The following is a 21379-nucleotide window of genomic DNA, read 5'->3' as shown; positions in this document are numbered from 1 at the left end:
TGTGTAGCTACTTGGATATGCCAGCATCATGGTGCTGTGCATGTCATTCTATGTTAGAGGCCCTCAGCTGTGTTGGTTATGGGATGAGATTCCTGGATGTTGATGCTCCCACCTTGGAGAGGCAAGTTTTGTGTTGACAGCCTTCTGACTGGTTGGTCTTTCGTCCCAGCCCTATGATTTTATTTATTTATTTATATTAAGCTATTTATATACCGACAACTCATAATATATCAAGTCAATGTACAACAATATATACGCGTATAATAAAACCCAACACACCATAAAACCAGTATAAAATAATCGTTTAAATGACGGGCTGATCTAGAAAGTTTAAGCAGCTGCATAGGCTTGCCGGCCTTCAAACCAGTGTTCAAGAGATGTAAATAGGTATCTGCCATGTCAATAAGGCGAAATGATCACAGAACATTCACTGAAGGAATGTCTCTGCCCACTGGAAGTCTGCCACCCTGGCCACTCAGATCTTCAGAAGAGGAACCACGACATCTAATATATAAGGGAAGAGCCCTATGGCTGTCTGTAGCAGGGCCTTCTCTGTGGTGGCATAAAGTCTCTGGAACTCCCTCCCTAAGAAACTCTGTGTCCGTTACTCCCTACGTTTCTGAAGCACATCATACAGTTAGCTTCAACACAAGCCATACAGTACTGATGGGACAGATTTATGTTATAATCTGATTCCTCCATTAATGCCAGTCCTTGGTGATTTTTAAATTGTGCTGGCACTTGGTTTCTTTTATTGCCCTATGGCTGTTTTTAGTCATTTTGGCGGAACAGCCTTGAGTAAGTTTTTAGAAAGGCAGGCTGAAAAGTTTAAATATAGAAAAGTTGTTCATGCTGCTAATACCACCGGGTCATCATCCACCCAGCACATCTTTGACAGAACCAAGCCACTTTATTCTGCTTCCTTCAGATTACCGTGTTCATGTCCAAAGTTTCATCAATCATATTTTGGAAATTGGAGAAGTCAGACAGCAGTTCCCTCAGAGGTCCTGTGAACACTGCTTGTACTAACGTTTTGCTGTTTTCTGAAAAAAAGGAAAAACACAAACATGTATCATAATCATCATCAATTTATTCCTTGCCTTGTAAACTGCCATCTCAAGGCAATCTACATATAAGATAATTAAAAACAGTTCAAAACGGCAAATAGGTTTAAAGCAAGAATTGCTCTCTAAAGAGCAATACAGAAGCCAATTTTCAGGGAAAGGTGGCAAACACTGCAGAGACAATTTTAATTTTTTAAAAGACAACAGACACAATGCATTCCTCAGGCTGCCAAATTAAAGAGTGTTTTTTAATATATAATTCAGACATTTCCATTTCATTTTCTTAGCTACTGGCACATTCAAATCAGAAAAGTACATCTGAAGAGGTCAGCATAGTCCATCCTTTTTCTTCTTAATGAGCAAGGCAGTTCTCTTAAGTTCACCATTTTGCTTTTTAAAAAAAATCCAACCATGTACTTTAAATTGCCCTGACTGAGAAGATACACTATTAATATTGAAACCAGGAGTTGTGGGGTGGGGAGAGAGGTGGAAACAGCCTGGTTGTTCTGCTAAGCCTCTGCCCTCCAGAGGATTTTGGACTACAATTCCCAACAACCCCCAACCAGCTCTGGAGGGCACTGGCTTGGTAAACGCTGCTCTAAAAATTTTTAAAACTGGAGGAAAAATTAGCCATGCACTTCACAAATTAGTCCTGCAAAAGCAACACTTTCTATGTGAAAAAGGAAGGAAAGAATGTGTTCTTTTTTTTTTTTTTTAAACGTAAAGACGTTTTCATTTGCCAAGGCTTCTCAGCACGTAAACTAGCTGCTTTTAATTGCCAGTGTTTTTTCCAGCCCTTGTGCTGTTTTTATAGCTTTTACAGCTGGTTTTATATGGAGCTTTTATTGCCTCTACTGTTTTTCTTGCTTTGTGCTTGATGGCTTTATGCCTCCTCTTTTATGACACCGCCTGAGAGATGTGGGCTGCAGCCCTGGGCGGCAGGAACTTGATCCCAGGCCCACTCAACAAGCAGAGTGATATTGGGGGCAATTTCCTCCTCTAGCGCTCCTAGCCTAGATGGGCAGCCCACACACAAACCCTGCAGCCTGAGCTCTGAACGCAAGGAAAGGCTTTGGCTCTCTAGGTATTGGTGGAACTACAACTCCCATTATCCCAGCAAGCACAGCCAGGGACAGTGGGAGTTGCAGGTCGGCAATATCTGGAGGGCTAAAGCCACCGCACCCTTGTCCCAATGGAATCCATATTACGAAGCAAGCAACTGTATTCAAGTCCTCGCTGCCTCTCGCCAGCTTAAGATATCAATATAGCACAACAGTGAAAATGTATCACCGTCAACTTTGTCCAGTGCTTCTATCACATTCGGTATCTGATTAACAGCCTGATATATTTTGTAACAGTCCTGGAGTGTGGCTTTCTTGGGGAATTTTTTCGCTATCCGGTTGAAGTCCGGAAAGCGACGGAGCACGTCTTCCTGAAGAGACTGCCTCAGCTCTGCATCTTCCACAAAGGCCTCCACCAAGTTTAGCCTGAGGGTGGGACAAGATGAAACAAAAAGAGACCAAAAAATCAGTTCGTGCACACAGGGCTTTCGTAGCCTCCGGAGGCAACTACAATTGCTCTCTGTCCCCACACTCCCTCCTTTATTTATTAATGGAAACACATAAGATTCAGCTTGCACCAACAGCCCACTCCCCGACGGTGGCTGAAAATCATAGTGAGAAGAGCCAAACAACTGAAAATCTTGACAGCTTGGAGCCAGTCACTTGGCAGTTTGCTTTGCTGCCATCAATAATGTTCATGATGAATGTCTGGTCAAAGGTTTCAACGAGAATTAAACGGGAAACTGTTATCTTTAAAAAGTTCAGCAACACCCTCCCTTGAAGCAGAACACTAAATTATATAATAATAATAATAATAATAATAATAATAATAATAATAATAATAATAATAATACCCCGCGCATCTGGCTGGGTTTCCCCAGCCACTTTGGGCGGCTCCCAGCAGAGGACTAAAAACAGAATAAAACTTCAAACATTAAAAACTTCATCATCAACATCATGACATTTCTATCCCACCTTTCTTCCAAGGAGCTCAAGGTGGTGTACATGGTTCTTCCACCTGAATTTTATCCTCTCAACAACCCTGTGAAGTAGGCCAGGCCTAGGATGTTCAAAGCATACCCACAAACACAGAGAGTAATGCTTAAAAGACGAATCTTTAAAACAGAGATGGAAAGCAAGTGTCCTGCAGCCATGACTTTGCATTCCATTTTTATAGACAAGCCATGGACCACCCAAATGAAATGGGGTGGACCACTGGTGGTTCGAACTGGCCCATAGGACCTTTGCATGCAGCCCATACAGCACTCTCTCCTTCGCCAAGGAAAAACAAGGATAAGCCATAACAGCATCTACCCCCTTCCCCGACTAAGCTTCATTCATTGGGGACCAAACATTGACATGTATGCCCCAACGTGCTTCTCTACAGAAGCACGTTGGGGATCTACAAGATATTGCACTCTCAGCCCCACCTAGTCCGTTCAAAAGACAAAATTGCTTCCCATCCTCATCACATAGCAAAACCCAATAGTGGGGACAGGAGGGGACGCAGTCTCACTAGCAGAAATGCAGTCTGAGGTTCCAAATATTGTAAGCTAAATAAGCTTACCAGCTTTGTCTTTTAATTAGTACTTCCATCCACTACAAACAAATACCACTAAGACAATCAACTTTCTTTGCTTTTTTTTTAAATTTTGCAGAAGGCTTCTCAAGAGCAGCACAGTCAGCAAGGGGGAGATGGGTATATGTGCAGGAGGAGAGATTGGGAGAACGCTTCTGGTTTTTCAGTTCAGGTGCCAAAACGCCACCTCAAGAGAAACGCCTTGAGTCAAAGTATATGACCCATCCTCCTCCGTTAAATCCAAAGCAGGGGTCAGAAAGAAAGAATTCTAGAGAACATTACCCGCTTAATTCTCTTTTCTTCCCTTTTTTTTTTCATTGTTGAGGCTATATGGGGAAAAAATCCCACTTTTAAAAAGGGTCGTAAAGCAAGGAGACTTTCCCACAGTCGTATGACAAATGAGACCTGCAAGTAGTGGGTTTTATTTTCTCCAAACTCAATGTACCCTCTGCAGGATGATTTTTCTTCTACTCCTGCAATAATTCCATGGCATTAGAATTCTCTCTCTTTCTGTTTCTGCAGCAAAGCAGAGCGCTCAGGATATTTTTATTGCTTCTTTCTCCATAAAGGGGACGATCCCTTACCTTCCTACACTCCAGCATTATTGTACTAGGAAGAACAAATTAATGCAAGCTTTGATAGCCGTCAAAGCACAGAGGGCTGAGATCTGCCATCAGTTCAGTGCACAGCTGACTTGTTAATTTATGCTCACATATAAGCAGGCAGGCTAACTCTCCGTTAAATGCTTCTGGAATTAAGTAGAAACTCTTCAGTGACATCTTGCTAAAAGCCTCGCTAGCATAACCAGCATTACGCTTTTCTTCTTCGTAGACACAACTGTGGCTTTGGGGGAAATTAGGTTAGATATCAGAAGCTGGTGGAGCCAGGGGCAGATCTGCCAGTTTCCAAGTAGCTCATCACCACCCCTTATGCCCTACGCTTCCTGGAAGTTTGGAAATGAAAGGGAGGAGGGAGAAAGGAATATCAGAAATGAAGGCTCTGCCTTCCTTCCATATCACTAGAAAGTAGCTGATGGGTCACTTTATTTGCAAAGCAGTTTCTTGCTGAAAAAATAAGTCCAGAATAAAGAAGGGAGAATAAAACGTATGAACTCAATTCATGGGACACTGGCTAGACAGCACCACTGCTGAGAACGAGGAAGAAGATCCAGGAGGCGATTGTGAATCACAACTAAATGTGGCACAAACATCATGATGGTGCTAAAAAAGGAAAATGACATTTCAGATTCATGAGCTGAAGCATCTTATTGCATGACGGTATCCAGCAGTTGTTGAGCAACCGTCAGGCTTTGGCTGAAGAAACCATAGGTACCATGCTCTTATGGAGAATTCAAACTGTAGCACAAAGGCACAAAGGGAAATAAGCAAGACTCTAAAATAAAAGGAAGGAATGGGAGAATTTGCCTTACAAGTGGAATGAGGGTCTTTTAGAAGCAAATAAAATCTAAAAATGTGCAGTAAATAACGTGTCGTATTTGTTTGTTTGTTTGTTTGCATACAGATGCCACCTGCAAGGGGTACTGGTTTTGGTGTGTGAATGACTGTTATATGTCTTAGTACCAAACAATGCTTCTCTGAAACGTGTTAATGCTGAACGTGACTACTGGAAGAAATTAACAAACAAGCAATACATGAAGTACTGTATGTTCAACGAAAACGCACCCATGCAAATATTATCAAATTTTACAATGAAGATTAGGCAAACCTGGTCTGTTTGCAGAGAACTGCTTGGCACTTCTAAATTTATTCTGCTTCCATGATTTGGCATTAGAAAGAAATGTAGACGCAGGGTAAAGGAACTGGTAGACATTTCCATATTGTTTTATGCAATTGTGATGAATAGGAAGCTTTATATTTTTAAAAACAATTAACCACCAAGAGTATTTCATATAATAAATGAACAACACAAATTTCCTCCAATAGTTACTTTCAGCATTCAGCATAACACCAACCAAGGCACACACTAGTTTTTAAAAAGAATAAAAACAACCCCAAACACTCACAGATAAGATATAAAATAGAAACACGATTTAGCACTAAGATATATAATACTCCTTAATGTGCACCAAAGCCAGGGTTTCATATAATTCACACACCTCTCTCTTGCTCACACTTCAGAGTCATAGATCTCTTATAAGCCTCTCGTTCTGCAGTTCTTTGGGGCAGGGTGCTCCCCCCTTGTTATTACTAAATAACAAAACTGTAAGAACTGCATGAAGGGAGGCTTTGAAATTAGATGCTGAGGTTATCAAGGCGAAGTGCGGACTACATATCTTTTTCTAGTGCTCAGCAGAATCCGCTGCTGCAATTTTGAGGTTTGCCAGAGAGGTAGCAGTGTGTTGCAGTAAACACAACAGGTAGTCCTGTAGCATCTTACAAAACAGATTTATCACGGCACAAGGCCCCCAAGTGGGGAAGTCCACTTCCTTCATTGCAAGTGCCATCCCCAGATGACGGGGCAGATAAGATACTCATTCACAAGAGGGAGAAATTGCAAACAGAGGGTCACAGATTAAAAGGGTGGCAGTGGGTCTGTGGCATTTCTCTGCAAGTCACAAATATATGCAAGAGCAAAACAGAGGAGCCCATTCAAAAGAGCAATTATAGTTGGAGGGGGGGGGGGAAGGATCACATTAAGATTCTGTTAACACCTACAGGGAAAGAGCAAACCAGAGTCCTGATTTAGTCCAAACTGAGTACAACAGAATTTGCTAGTTCTGTAGTTTTATGCCAGAGCTTCCTGTGAAGTCTTTTTGTTGAAAGTATAGTGACTTTGAAGTCAGCTGCAGAATGCTCTGTAATGAATTACAGTGTGTAATGGTTCTAGGGGTTGCTTGTGCGTAAACCAGTGCCACACCTGGCTGGGTTGCCTGAATGAACCTTTTCTGTCCGTGGCTGTCTCAGTCGCTGGCAGAATCCATCAGTGGGCGTTTCTTGAACTTCTTCCAGCAAAGAAGCTCTTTGACGCCTAGTCTCCGCCTACTCTCCCTGCGCGGAAGCCTTCTGCGCAGGGAGGGTGTGGGCAGCGGAGGACCCGTGCTCTCCCCGCTGGTCCCCAGCGAGGAGTCATGGGACCGCCTCACCAATTCCCCCATCTGCCCCCCTTCTCCACTGGTGCTGCGCTGATTTCCTTCCCCAGAAGATGGGTTGCTTCTCCCCATCCCGGGACGCTCTCCGGAATCCCTCTGGAGCCCCCTCTCTCCCTCTGGCCCCGATGGAAGTTCCCTGACACAGCGGAACCTTCGCAACCTGCAGCGCTGCATCTGCACACACACGTATCGTGATTTGATGTTTTTGCGCATGCGCGAGCACCAAAACCCGGAAGCAACCTGTTCTGGTACTTCTGGGTTCAGCACAGTGCGCAACCAGAAAACGCATAACCTGAAGCATCTGTAACCCGAGGTACCACTGTACAGTTTCCCAGGTGCCTGCTAATTTTTATGTCAGATTTCAGCCCCAAGTCCTATTCTTAAACGCTTACAAGTTATTAAACTGGTAATAAATATTTTCCCATGACTATTATTTCACGTGAATCCTTTCTGCTAGAGCAGAGCAAATCTGCTGGATCTGTATTTATTTTTACACGCTGCTTCAGATTATCCAAATGTTCATATGTATTACTTTTCTGTCCCAGGGGCAGGGAAGGTCTGCTTCCTACCTAACAATTCTGTATTGGAGAGCTGAATATTTATATATACTGTATATGTCTGGCTTATCTAGTCAGAATGATGCTGCCCTGAAGCTGTATCCAGAACAACTAAGGAATGTTGCAGTTTTCCCTTAACAGACTTAAGGCTCTGAAACGTGTAGAGGTGCATAAATTTTCTCTTTGGTGATAATCCAAAATCGAGACCATTTAAAATGTGCCACTAGGAACATTAAAAACCCTATGTGAAGTGTTGGTTCTTTCTGTATAAACAGCATGTCTCCACTCAGAGAATACTTTCCTCTCACGGTGCGCAAAGACTTCTGAACAGAATACATTTTCAAGTTACAAGTCCTCAAAATTTATCAGGGATGTGTTAGACTCAAAGTACAGCAATGCAAATGTAGCTTATTTATAAAGAGGTACAGACATTGGGTTGTAACCAGTGCTAGTCCTACTCAGAGTAGACCCAATGATGTTCACAGGCACGACTATTCTTTTTAATATGTCAACTCTTGAGTAGAACTTAGCTGGCTACAACGCTTTTAGCTCCTGCTCAGCAGTCCATGTGGTCCTCAGTACCACCTGAAAACAGTGCAAGCCTCTGAAGATGGACGCAGGTGGAAGAGCAGGGAAAGAGAGGGGAAAGGAATCTAGATCAACTACAAATGGAGACCCAACTGTGGTTCATGCCAGCACAGATATACCGGAGATGTTGGGGAATTGCATGTGCACGATTCCCCTTGCTGTAATTTTGCACCTTTGCACCTGCTAAAGGCAAGTGGTTGGTATGCATAATAATGCAGGGCTCTGGAGAAATTAACAAGGAAACTTGACAGATGGGGTTGGCGTTCCTGCAAACAACAGGTATATCCAGATGCACAGGAGAGTCCATGGCACTTGGGAGCATCGGAACAGGTTCAGCTGTCCCTGCTGCCTAATAAAATTCAGCAATAGATTACACTGCAGCCCACTTGACAGCCTTGTCACAAGCCATTAGAAGCGACTTCATGTTGGGAGACCCCTGGTTTCCAATAATTCCAGGGATGATGTGCTATAATAAGAATGTTGGCATGACTGTTCCCTGATCTTTATCTTGCCCCGCCAAGGTTTTGATGTGCCTGGGTCAGGGTCACGTCTCCTACCTAGGCAGTTATCTTTCCACAAGGGTCAACACTGATGCCAAAATCCAGCATTGCCTGAGCTCTGCGAATGCGGCTTTCTCCAGATTGAAGTGCAGAGTGTTTGAGGACTGGGACATTCGCAGGGAAACCAAAATGCTTGTTTACAAAGCTGTTGTACTACCAGCCTTACTATATGCTTGTGAAACATGGCCCACTTAGAAACGCCATCTCCAACTTCTCTAAAGATTCCATTGACGGTGTCTCCGAAAAATCTTACACATCACTTGGAAAGACAGGCAAACTAATATCCGTGTACTGGATGAAGCGAAGATCACCAGTGTTGAAGCAATGATTCTTCAACATCAACTTCGTTGGACTGGTCATGTTGTGTGGATATCTGCCTGATTATCATCTTCCAAAGCAACTACTCTATTCCAAACTTAAAAATGGAAAGTGCAATGCCAGTGGTCAACGAAAGAGGTTTAAAGACTGTCTCAAGGCAAAGCTAAAAAAAATGTAGTATGAACACCGACAACTGGGAAACACTGGCCTGCGAGCGCTTCAGTAGGAGAACAGCCTTTACCAAAGGTGTCATGGACTTTGAAGGCACTCAAACTCAGGATGCAAGGGAGAAACGTGCTAAGGGGAAGGCACGCTTGGCAAATCCACACCATGATCAACTCCCACCCGGGAACCATTGTCCCCACTGTGGAAGGACATGAGGATCCAGAATTGGCCTCCACAGTCACTTACAGACTCATTGTTAAAACCGTGTTTATGGAAGACAATCTTACTCGGCTACGACTAAAGAAGAAGAAGAAATCACGAGCCAGGGTTGAGATTGATCACCTCGGATAATACATCTGGCGTTTTGAGGATGAAGGAGTACTGAAATTTATAGCTGAGGCTACAGCAGCACTGGTCGTACTTCTGCAGGCTATCGTGTGTGACTTGATCTTTCTGCCGGAACGGGAAAGGCTATAGCTCAGTGGTAAAGGACACACTTTGCATGCAAAATGTCTCTAGTTCACTTTCTACTGGGCTGGTATAGTGGTTAGTGTTAGACTAGAACCTGGGAGACCAGGGTTCAAATTCCCACTCAGTCAAGAAGCACACTGAGTGACCTTGAGCCAGTCCCTGTCTCTCAGTCTAGCCTACTCTCACAGGGATGTCGTGGGGATTAAACGATGAGGGGGAGAACGATGTACCGCCACCTTGAGCTCTTTGAAAGAAAAGGTGGAATATGAATGCAATGAATGAATGAATGAATGGGCTTTTGAAAGAAGGCTACTTCTGAACGACTATTTTAAAATCGTCACGGCCACTGCCCTCTCACGTCACCTCTCTCCCTTGCCTCTGACTTTATGCAGCATTTAAGATGCACTCAGAATGCCTCCAAAGAGCGAGTAAAAAAATCAGCTGTCAATCCTAACTCTTCCTCAGGACTGGAATTCAGGCGAGATAAGAAGTTCTGATCTTTGAACCTGCGCTGCACTCTGGAAGGGCCCTGAAAGACAGAATGTTTCCAAAGCACCTGCCAAAGGATTTTCTCTTGGTTGAGGGGGTGGTGGGAGGGAAAGACATAGATCACTGATGTTCCCAAATCCTGGCAGGCTACCAAGACCATCCAAAATTAGTGGCCCATCTCTAAACTCTAGAGAATTCTAATAGCGTTTTATCTATAGCAGCAAGACAAGAGGTCTCACAACATTCATACCTGTTATCTGATCACAGCCAGAATGACCACTACCAGTTTCAATGCCTTTTCAACACTTATTTTGTTATTCTGGCACAATTCCACTCAATCCCAGAACAATTTCATGTTGTTCAATCAAATAATTCCTCACTTTGAACTTGGCCAGACCTTTACAGCATTAAGAGAGAAATAAAAATGTAACTCAACAGCATGAACCATCCTTTCACAACCTGGTGCCCTCCAGATGTTTTGAACAACAACTCCCATCAGGGCTTTAACGGCTGCCATTTGAAATACAATGGAGAAATCAAGTTTCCTAGCAGCAAAAGTGGCTTACGCTTGTTGCTGAATGGAAGCCACCCCTTTAAAAGACATGCCTAGCATATAAACAAGCCCTTAAAGACCTTTATACTCAATTAGGTATTGGGTAGGTTCCCCGGGAAGACACATGAGGATGCCTGGAAACAACAGACATTAATTATGGTTCATTTCAAACCCGTCATCATCGTATTAAGGTTTTTGACACTCGCTTGTTGAAAGCATCCATAGTAAAGTGTTAACCACAGTGCTGACAGCACAGGAGGCAGGTGCTAACTCACAGCAGAAGCTTTTGAATGCCGTTTCCCAGACACCTGGATGGAGGAAAGGGGAGGGGAATAAGCAAGCCCAGGACGAAGATAGGCTCACTGGTATCTGCTAAACCAAGGGGGGGACCTTTGTCAGCTCAAGGGCCACATTCCCTGCTGAGCAACCTTCCAGGGGCCACATGCCAGAAGCTGCTGGAGCCAGAGGCAAAACTATACATTTGTGCAGTAGGTTGGTTTTTGCACATACACCCCTCTCTATGGAAGTCTATGGGTGACATTTAACCAAGTTTTATTCAGAGTAGACCGAAAATTAATTAACCTGGCTTAGTCACATACGTTCATTTCAACGGGTCTCGTCCTGAGTAAAGAGCAGTTGCATACCACTCCATTGTTCTAATTTGGCAGGAGACAAGTTAGTGTTATGGGCCTTTCTTCTGATTAAGCTTCAACTGTGCTGCTATTCTGCCAAAACAGGAAAGAAAAAGGGAAAGAGAAGATCACACAACTGACCTGGTGTTCATTAACTTGCAAGACACTTCAGGGGGCAAGACTGCCATTTCACATTCATTTTAAGTTGGTGAGTTTTAGCAACTGGGAGCGGGTGGTTAAGAGCCAGCTAGAAACTGCATCTGTGTACAGTCATTCCTCGGGTTACAGACTCTTCAGGTTGTGTTTTTCGGGTTACGGACCGCCGAAACCTGGAAGTACCGGAACAGGTTACTTCCGGGTTTCGGCGGCCGCACATGCGCAGAAGTGCTAAATTGCACTTTGCACATAAGCGCCGAATCACAACTCACGTGTGCGCAGAAGCGCCACTGCAGGCTGCAGACACTGCGGGTTGCGAACGTGCATCCTGCATGGATCACATTTGCAACCCGAGCGACCACTGTACTGTACTTAAAAACTTGCTGCTGTTGGGAGCGCTGAAGTATCACTTGGCGGTCTTAATCCAACATCAATGGATTTACAGCATGCTCCTCAGACTTTGGGTCTGGCCACACAGGGTTGAATTGCCTGAAGAAATTGGTCATTAGCCCAAAGCTGTGATTTTATGGATGAGAAACAGACAGCTTTGTTCTCACAAAATATCCAAGTGGAAGTTTGTCTGGAGAAGTTTTAGTTGCAATGGAGCATCTAAGGTGTTTGTTTGTGTGTTTTTTTAAAAAAGTATGGTGGGGGATGCACGAAGAAACATTTGATCACATCACACACACATATACACAAATATGTGAGATTTTGACCAGCTTCGGCCCATCTGAAGCTGATACAGGCTCGTCTTATCTTGAGCCCAAGCAGAGCGTCGTCACACAGCAGAAGGATAAGCAGTATGTGCTACATTCTTAATTTTATTTACACTCTATGCTGAGAGAATACAAACATGCATCTTGCCTCTGTGAGAGCAGAGAAGCAACTCCTCTCGGAAACAAAGAACACTGAGAGAACAGTGAAAAACAGGAAACCAGTGAACGTCACATCCAGTCTCCCATTCCCGTGGGAACCCAACAGCAACTCTGACTGTGGAATGCAAAACAATGTTTTGTGACTGCAGTTGCTGCTCAGTGAGAGAAATAGAAACCAACAAAATACACACACCCACAGTCTGAAGCGGCGCTGGCCAGATACAGCATTTTTACGTTTCTTCATTCAATAAAATGCTTACAACACAGGTTCATTAAAAAAAGAAAACCAAAGCAGCTTGCAAAAAGAACTAAAAGCAATTAGCGCACTGTATAAACAGAACGTAAATTCAACAGAAAGCCATACCTGAGATTACAATCAACAGTTTTTATATTTTTTAAAAATAGGTCCTTGTGGGAAAAGATTGCCTTTGCTTGACGACTGAAAGCCACCAAACATAGGAAAGTGGGAAGCTACCTTGCGGCAAGCTACCTTGGCCAACCTAACTCATGGGCTGGCAGGATGTCTGGGATTCTGAAGAGAGGGTCTCTCCCAGTCCTCCCAGGAGATGCTGGGAACCAAACCCGGGAATTTCCGCATGCAAAACAGACAGTCTACCACTGAGTTATGGAGCTTCCCTACAAGGAATGGAGATTCCCAAGGGAAGACTCCGACCTACATTGCCACGAACACCTCTGCAGCTGCGCCTCAGAAAAACAGAAGCCTATGGACTAGGACTCATGTCTACCATGAACTCTGTAGTCTTAGGCAAGCAACGTTCTGTCAGTGCATCACATTAGGAAGAAGATAATGATATTACTGGTATTATTACTAATACTACTTATTTTGAATGCAATTATTATTTATTTTCTAAAAGGTTATGTACCACTTAATGCCAAAATAGGCTTATACAAATATAAAAATTGTTTCGCTAAGAAGATGTGGACAGTGATGGGCACCTGTCGGTGGGGTCTGTATCACAGAGGGCTAAAGTGCAAGGGGAGATTTTCACCCGCCTGATTTTAGGAAATTCCCCCCTTGAACCAAGCCCAACAGGACCCACAGTGTCAACTGTTCAGGAGGGGCCCCAATTCTCTGGAGAGTTTTTTGGGGCGTACAGGAGATGGGAGGGGAAGAGCTGCTCAGTCGACAGAGCATGACTCTTAATTTCAGGGCTGTGGATTTGAGCACCACGTTGGGCAAAAGATTCCTGCATTGCAAAGGTTGGACTAGATTACCATCATGGTCCCTTCCAACTCTCCAATTCATATTCTAAATCATATGATCCACTGAAAGTGTTAATTTTTAGCTGGTAGCTGGTTTCATCTTCTCTTTTGTATTTTTTGGTATATTGTTTTAATGTAAACTTGTGGTTGTATTGTTAGCTGCCTTGAGTGTTTATTTGGGAAAGCATGATATAACTTTTTATAATAAAGAAATATTACTACTGCTACTATAATAACCAGTGTGGGGTGTGTGTTACGTTAAGTAATTTATATACCACCGCAAGCACTTTGCTTGTTTTACAACCTTCACAACAGCCCCGAGAGAGAAGCTCCCTAAGTATTTGCCCCACCGTAGCTCAGCAAGGATCTAGGCACCCGTGCCAACGAACACCACGAAAAGGTTTTCATACAGGGTTCTGGTCTAAGTCAACCCTCCACAGGGAGTCTGTCAGGCTTTGTTGAACAGAACTTGATGTGTTTTCCCCTCAGGCTTTAGAAGACATTCATAGTTCTTCCCACACAAAGTCTTCTTATAAGCCCACATGCTGTCTGCTGAAGTCATTGGTCGCTGCTGACAAGCCTAAAGAAAGATATCTTCTGAGTAAGAGCTGCTTCTTTTTTAGGAGGATGGCACTACTACCATCCCAACTTCTATAGATCTGCAATGGAGGAGATTCTCATGGAGGGTGGCCAGGATGTGGGATAGCTCAGTTGGTGGAGCATGAAACTCTTGCTCTCAGGGTTGTGGATTTGAGCCCCACCTTGGGCAAAAAAGTCCTGCATTGCAGGGAGTCAGATGACCTACGTGGTCCCTTCCAACAGTTCTATGATTCTCTGGTTAAGCTCTGCCTCCACAGTTGGAAACCACAGAATGGGAGGCTACTCTTGTCCTCAGATCCTGCTTTGAGGAGTTTCCTGCAGGCATCTGGTTGGCGACTGAGAACAGAAGGCTGGACTGGATTGTCCAGCCAGCCAGCTCTTCTAATGCAGCAAACTTGAGATGGGTGCAGAACAGAGACAGTGAATGCTGCCTGCTTAAGGCTGTGCTGTCACCCACATGCACACAGAGTCTTTATGGAATTCTAAAAGCTGCTCCTGAATGGCCGGCAACCTCCCGGGGGTTGCATGCAGTGCACTGAGGTGTGCGATCATTGTGAAAACTGGGTGACACCTAAACCCACCCCAGACAGGCACATACTTGGCAGCACTTTCTGCTTTGGCCACGCTGTATCCTGGGGCTGTATCGCTTGAAGCAGTTCTATTAGCAGTGTCTCTCAACCTTGGGTCCCCGGTTGTTGATGGACTACAACTCCCATCATCCCAAGCTAGCAGGGCCAGTGGTCAGGGATGATGGGAGTCGTAGTCCAACAGCAGCTGGGATCCCAAGATTGAGAAATACTGTGATAGCACAAGGATTTCTGGCTACGCAAGGGAACCCCTCCTAAATCTGTTCTGGGGGTTCCTCCAATCCTGCAGAGCAGATCTGGGCAGGGGGCAGGGAAAGGAGAGGGAGGTTTGGTTCAGCTGCATAGCCAGAAGCCCTTGTGATGAAAAAACTACTTTGTTGATGCTGCCCCTGGCTATTCTTTCCATGTCTCTTCATTATCCAGCTTCTTCCCTTTCAGAACTAAAGGACTAAAACTTAAAAATTGTACAGCACAGTATTAAAGCCAGAAGATACTGGTGCCAAACTATTCCATGTATTGGATTCATTAAGCCTGAGAGTCCACTTTAATCATACAAATCCATTAAGCCTATCCTAGTTAAATTCAGATAGTCCACTAACATACACTATAAATCAGCCTTTCAGACGTTCACCAGACAAACTGTGACAGGTATTTTTGGAGCTTTAAGACGAAGCTGAAGCCCCTTTGCCATGCAAGCACAGCAGGGGCACCAACTGTCATTTGCAATCCTCTTTTCCCTCTCTGTTGACCCACAAGTGAATCACACAGCCCTGAGCTGAATTGGGAGCTTTTGTTGTTTGCAAGATCAAGGATGCAAATCAACATTACTTCTTTGAAAGGTCAGATGCTCAGCTTTAGCTGCACTCTGCTTCCCCAGATTTCATGACCAACGTAATACCAAGTCTGGTGCCATGAAGCAAATAATCATTTTAATGGCTTAAGACAAACATAATCAGAAGTATGAGAGCAACAGCTGATACAAACGTTAAGATACAACAAGGAAATAGCATGCCTAGTACAGTACTGATGTTTCACTGTTAACAGAAGCAGCAGAAAACTCAGAGAGTTGGACTCAAGACTAAATTAGCTGCACTTGGTTCCCACTGATTTCAATGTCTCATAAGTCCAAGTAATTGAAGCCCAATTCCTCTTATCATAAACAAACTCATGACTTGCAGCAGAGAAAACCTATTAAGGGTGGTTCTAAACACTAGAACTACCACTGCTTACATACACTCAGGAAGTTTTCCAGCCTTACCAGAACTCCCTGGACTAGTTTCCTTCCAGCTATTGAAAAGCAACCCTGCCTTTTTGGAGCAATCTAAACAACCATCCTCTGAAAAGCAAACAACTCAATATACACAAAAATTGTGATCCAAAATTGTAGGAAAGTAGTGGTGCGTTTTCTAATCTAGGCAGTTCCAAGCATCAGCGCTGAAGGAGAGAATATTTACCTTTCTTCTATTTTGTTCCTGTCCACTAGGGGCTGTTTGATCCACTGGTTCACCAACCTCTGTCCTTGGGCCGTTCTGCACTTATTTAACAGGCCAGCCAAACAGTGCGTAGCTTGAGCATTTTCTGAAGAACGCTGAGGGGAAATAACACATTGTGGCAGAAAGTCAATTAAAACAAAAAAACCCAAAAAAACATTTGTGCAAAAGTGAGTGAAACCTCTCTAAAAGCAGAATAGTGGCAAGTGAGAACATGTATGTGTTTTGCATTTTAGTACTTTTCTTCTGAATTAAGAGGTGGTGCTCCATAGTGGTTAGTGTGTTGGACTATGACTTGGAAGGCCAGAGTTCAAATCCCCAATCGTTCATGGAGCTCACTAGGTCCCTTTAGGCCAATCACTGTCTCTCAACCTTGCAGGGTTATTTAGAGCATGGGGTGCAGAGAGCCACATATGAGTCTGTGAGCTCTTTGGAAGGCAATGCTGGGAGAGCGCTCTGGGTTATCTGCAGGCCCTCCCCTGCCCCCCCCCCCCGATCTCCAAGCGTCCTCCAGTGAGCATGGCTCTGGAAAAGGCATCCCCTTCTTCTCCAGGGCGCTACTCCAGTGCCATAAACCAACTTGATCTATGTGGGGTGTAAATGTAATAATAGATAAATAAAATTATTTCCTTTATGCTTGAGTTAATTTGGCATGCTGCAACAGAGTTCAAGCCCATCCTTCCAGTAACAAAGGAGGCAGCTCATAGGGAAAACAAACTAGCTGAATTGAGAGATGAGGAGAGGGGAGAAAAAAATGGGGGTGAGGGTCTTTCATTTCTATGTGGATGTATACAAATGTACTAGATCAGTGAAGATGAGGAACCAGGAGCTTAGCTGTGGAGCAGTATCAGAGCACAGCCCGTTTTTAAAAACAATAAAGCCATGTAGAGCTCCGAAATAAAATAACGGGCTTTACAGGGCTATATACCAATATCAATACAACTTTAAAGCGTCCCTGGCTAGCTTCACAACGTGGCTTATGTCTTTCTTTGTGTCAAAGCAGATTCTGCCACATTGTGTGGATTAAAGGTTTACGTCTCGTACATTTTCCTTCCCAAATGCTGCCTGATCCATCGATGCAACACAAAATACATTCTCTTAAAGCTTTCGGCACATATTTTATTTATCTAAGCTTTGCCAGCCTAATATGATATGCAGGAGTGGGGAATACTAGCTGCAGGGCATCTGCATATATTTGCATGTGCACACCTGTCAAAACAAGGGCTGCAACATGTAGTCTATCTAATCTATTAGATCAGGGATGAGGAAGTAGTAGCCCTCCAGGACTTACTGGACTATAACTCCTATTGTCCCTGAGCCTCCTTTGAGATGTACCTGTGCCTTCTCTCTTCCAATTTATTGTTTTATTTGTATGCATATGTTAATCAATTAAGACGCATAGTTTATTATGATTTATTTAATAAGTCGATTATATCCACTTAAGTCATGCTCAGAACAGACCAACTGGAATTGATGGACATGACAAACACAGGCAATTTGATTTTGAAGGGGGGGGGCAATTCAAGAATGAGTTAGCCAGATTAATGGCTTCTTCCACATGAATAGTTCACTTTTTGAATAATAAGAGTTATAAAAATGCTTAGATTGGATATGGCCAAAAAAAAGTGAATAGTTCACTTTTTGAATAATAAGTTATAAAGATGCTCAGATTGGATACAGCCAAAAAAAGGTTGGGAACCACTGCATTAGGCCATCAAAATCTGCTCCAGAGGTTTGGGGGACCCTCTGGAGCAGATCTGAGGAGTGTGCAGGGAGCTGCAGGAGGGAGGAAAGGAATTATTTGTGCAAGCAGAAGTCCTCTCACACAACATTGGATGCAATCTACTGATGTCAGTGGGTCTACTTTGAATATGCCTTGATCAAAATAAGTTCCGATTCGAAAATCCTTAACCTGGGCTAACTCCTGAGAATACTGTTCTCTTAATTCAACTAAGATTTGTTTCTGGCATGAGCTTGTGTTCACATTTCATTTGCATGCTTATCTGGATGCCACTTTCCCACCCAAAAAATGTATCCAACTTAAAACAGATGTGCAAAAAAAAAGGGCATGTGTCCCTATTTTAGGCAAGTTTGTGTTGCAGGTCTGTACCCGGAGTCTTACGTACATAGCAATGCCCCGGCTTACCTGAAAAAGGTTAAGTGCCCTGACAGCGGAATGATCCAGTGTGACATATTGATGGAGGTTCATGGTGGAGAGTTCAAATTGCCCAAAATTAGACTCGTCAGTTAAGAGTTCTAAATACTTAATCACTGCAGCCAAGGAAGTGATGGCGATCTGGGAGGGGGGGGATATGGAAAAAAAAGGGGGGATTACTCCACATGCAGTAAGACAGGCAGCTTGTCACTGGCGTACTGTTAGGTACAGAGCTGGATGCCGTCCAACTAAGGAAGAGGTCCCAAATGAACAGCAGAATCGGCAGTTAAATTATTCCAAGTTAAATTATTGCTAGAAATTTTACGGCAATCTAGTTCTGAAGATGCAAGCGGAAATGAGTTAGCACCTAGGTTCTAGGAGCAAAGACTGCAAAGCCACTGTATCTCCCCCTGCCCCCCGATCCTACTGCTGTCATGCTACCCAGACTTAAGCAATGGTTTGGCATGTCATTATATCCAAAGCTGGGATAACAACTTGTCTGGCTCCAAACAAACCACAGTAAGCCACAGAACAAACCATGGTTATAGCTTGTGTTTCGTCTGGAAGAGGAAAACTATGAGCCCAGGTTAGATGCAACACTTAGCCAAACCATGGTTTAGCCCCTCCGAGGTAGCAAAGCAAGAAGAGGAGTTGCAATCTTCACTCAATGAACACATGTGTTTGCACGAAGCCATGGCTGACTCTAAGTTATATGTGAACTAGGTCTGTATCTGTATGCTAGAAAGAGACAAGGTGAACAGCCAAAGTAGGGCGGGAACCATTAAGAGCCCTATCCTGGACTGTCCCGGTCAAAGGCTTTATCCTTCACACACCTTTAAATTAGTGTTCAGAGAACTGCAATAGCCACTATCTGCAGCAGAAGAGTAAAAAAAGAACAGAAGCAGCCATTTATTCCACACTGAAAGGACTATGCAAATATAACAAAAGTACTATAGTGCTGAAATGCAAACGTAAACTGCAGTTGTTTGAAAAGCTAGCTACAAACAGATCTTCTGTTAAAAGTGACATTGATGCCCATTTTCTTCTGCAAAACTCCTCCTTTTTCTTTTTAGCAGGTCATCGTGCTACTTCTCTCACTTGAAACTGCATGTTAAACATCACCAATAAACATTTGCAAAGCGTAGTTCAAGTGCAGAGAGAGAGGAAGGGAGACTAAGGCTACATTCAAGTTTGTGGCAGAGATGAGAATTGAACCAACACTTAGCAACTGTACAAGCCTTCCACCATTCAAATAAAGGTTGTCATAAAGAACAAAACCACAAGTGTGGTTCAAAGAAAACCTTTGGGGAGAGCATTAGTTTAAAAGCAAGCCTTATACATGTTTTCAGAATGTTATTAAAAGTTGCAGGCAGTCTCCCCAGCAGGAGGAGGAAGTGCTAGCCATAGCTTATGTGTGTTAATTTAAAATTGCCCACGCACTGAGTTGGCTGTGTGTAATTTTAAGTGGGTGAGGGAGGAGAGCGTTAAAAAAATTGTAATTTTTAAAGATGCCAGTCACTAATCTTGTGTAGAATGAATGCAAGAGGTCTAACCTATCTCTCACAGATTTTTTGCTACAGTTATTATTATTATTCCATAAAATTTATACACCGTTTAATTGTAAAAAAATACCTCAAAGTGGTTTACAAAAGGTAAAGCAGTAAAATCAAGAATTATTTACAGCCCTACTTAAAAAACATACAAAAGTTAAAATACTAAAACGGATTAACAATTCCTCAACTTTCTAAGCATCCATCCTAAAGATTCCAGGAGAGCTTCCCTGAAAAATAGTAATTACTGATGGGCTTTCCCTCTCCCGGTCACCTGTTTACAATACTTTAAGAATGTCAGCATTCTTTAATTTAGGGTGAAATTCTAACCCCTAGACAGCAGCTTCAGGGCGTGCTGGAGCAATGCAGTCAAGCACAGAATCCACAAATCGTCTCTGCTGCACCAGCTCACAGCTCTTCTTGGAGAAGAAGCCCAGATTGGGCCTGTCTTCATGATGGCAGCAGGGGGTGAACAGAATCAAGTGAACCCTGTGCCAGTCCAGCCCTCCCCACAAAAGCCCTGCTCTGGGGTTTTCCGATGGCTACCACTGGTATGAATACCAGCAGCAGCGGCTTCTGCCCATTCGCCATTTAAGCAATTGTATGGCGATGACCTTCACCAGTATAGTTCCCCAGCTGGCGGAGACTGGCAGAGTTGAATGCTTTCTACCATGGCAGGTTGGAATGCTCTGATATAACAGCTTGATTTTACCATACAGTCATACCTCGGTCTAAGAACGGTCCTGTTAATGAACGATTTGGGCAATGCACTCTGCAAAATTGGAAGTAGGTGTTCCAGCTAGCGAACTTTGCCCCGGACAACAAACGGAAGCCGACAAGTGGAAGGCCACCGGTGGCCTGAAGCCTCATTGGGGAAAGAGCACCTCAGTTTAAGAAAGTTCTCGGTGTAAGAACAGACTTTCAGAACGAATTAAGTTTGTAAATGGAGGTACCAAGTGTATATTTAAATTGGCTGTTGCTGCATGAGTTTTCATTCCTTGTATTATTATTATTATTATTATCACCACCATCTTAAATCATCTTTTCTTACTATGTTAGTTACCCTGGGAACACAAGTATATATTGAGGGTAAAGAATATGAATTACGTACGTACATAGATAAATAAAGGTTACAACAACTTTCTTGAAAATATGGATTAATATGGGGTGGATACAGTAGCTTTATACATTAACTAGACAAGGCAGCAATGATGAATATCACTTTTAAAATATTCTTCACACATCCATGCTGTAACGGTTGCATTGCTTTACTGTAGCAACATAAATATTTTAAGAGGGCTTTATCTTGTCTATCTGCAAAAAAAACCTGTGAGTTACATCATTCTAATTTTACAGATGATGCAAAAAAAAAAAAAAAAAAAAGCAGCCAACGAAGGCTAGTTTACATGTGCCATTTTGTCAAAACAGAGGCAGAAAAATGTATATACCACCATGTGTGAGAAAGCAACATGTATTTGGAAGTCTCTCCAGCAAATAATAATAATAGTTCAAAAGCATTTGTGTAACTTACTTGATATTTGACTTCAATGAGAAGTTGCAAGAAAGTATTTGTTTTGACCATGTCCATTTTTACCA

The 21379-nt window shown here is 43.2% G+C and overlaps 1 protein-coding gene across 1 annotated transcript in view; it reads right to left on the bottom strand.

The window, feature by feature from the left end:
• MSH2 (mutS homolog 2) overlaps nt 1–21379 on the bottom strand; it is a 53525-nt gene that overhangs the window by 21071 nt on the left and 11075 nt on the right. The window contains exons 5-8 of the mRNA XM_081854594.1: nt 18225–18374; nt 16043–16176; nt 2355–2551; nt 934–1043 (exon numbers count right to left, since the gene is read on the bottom strand). Of these exons, the coding sequence (XP_081710720.1) occupies nt 934–1043; nt 2355–2551; nt 16043–16176; nt 18225–18374 (591 nt within the window). The remainder of the gene's footprint in view (nt 1–933; nt 1044–2354; nt 2552–16042; nt 16177–18224; nt 18375–21379) is intronic.

The sequence above is a fragment of the Podarcis erhardii genome (genome assembly GCF_964252035.2).
Source record: "Podarcis erhardii genome assembly, chromosome: 3".
Lineage (NCBI taxonomy): Eukaryota > Metazoa > Chordata > Lepidosauria > Squamata > Lacertidae > Podarcis > Podarcis erhardii.
The sequence above is the reverse complement of the archived record's forward strand: the minus strand, read 5'-3'. Positions and strand labels throughout refer to the sequence as shown.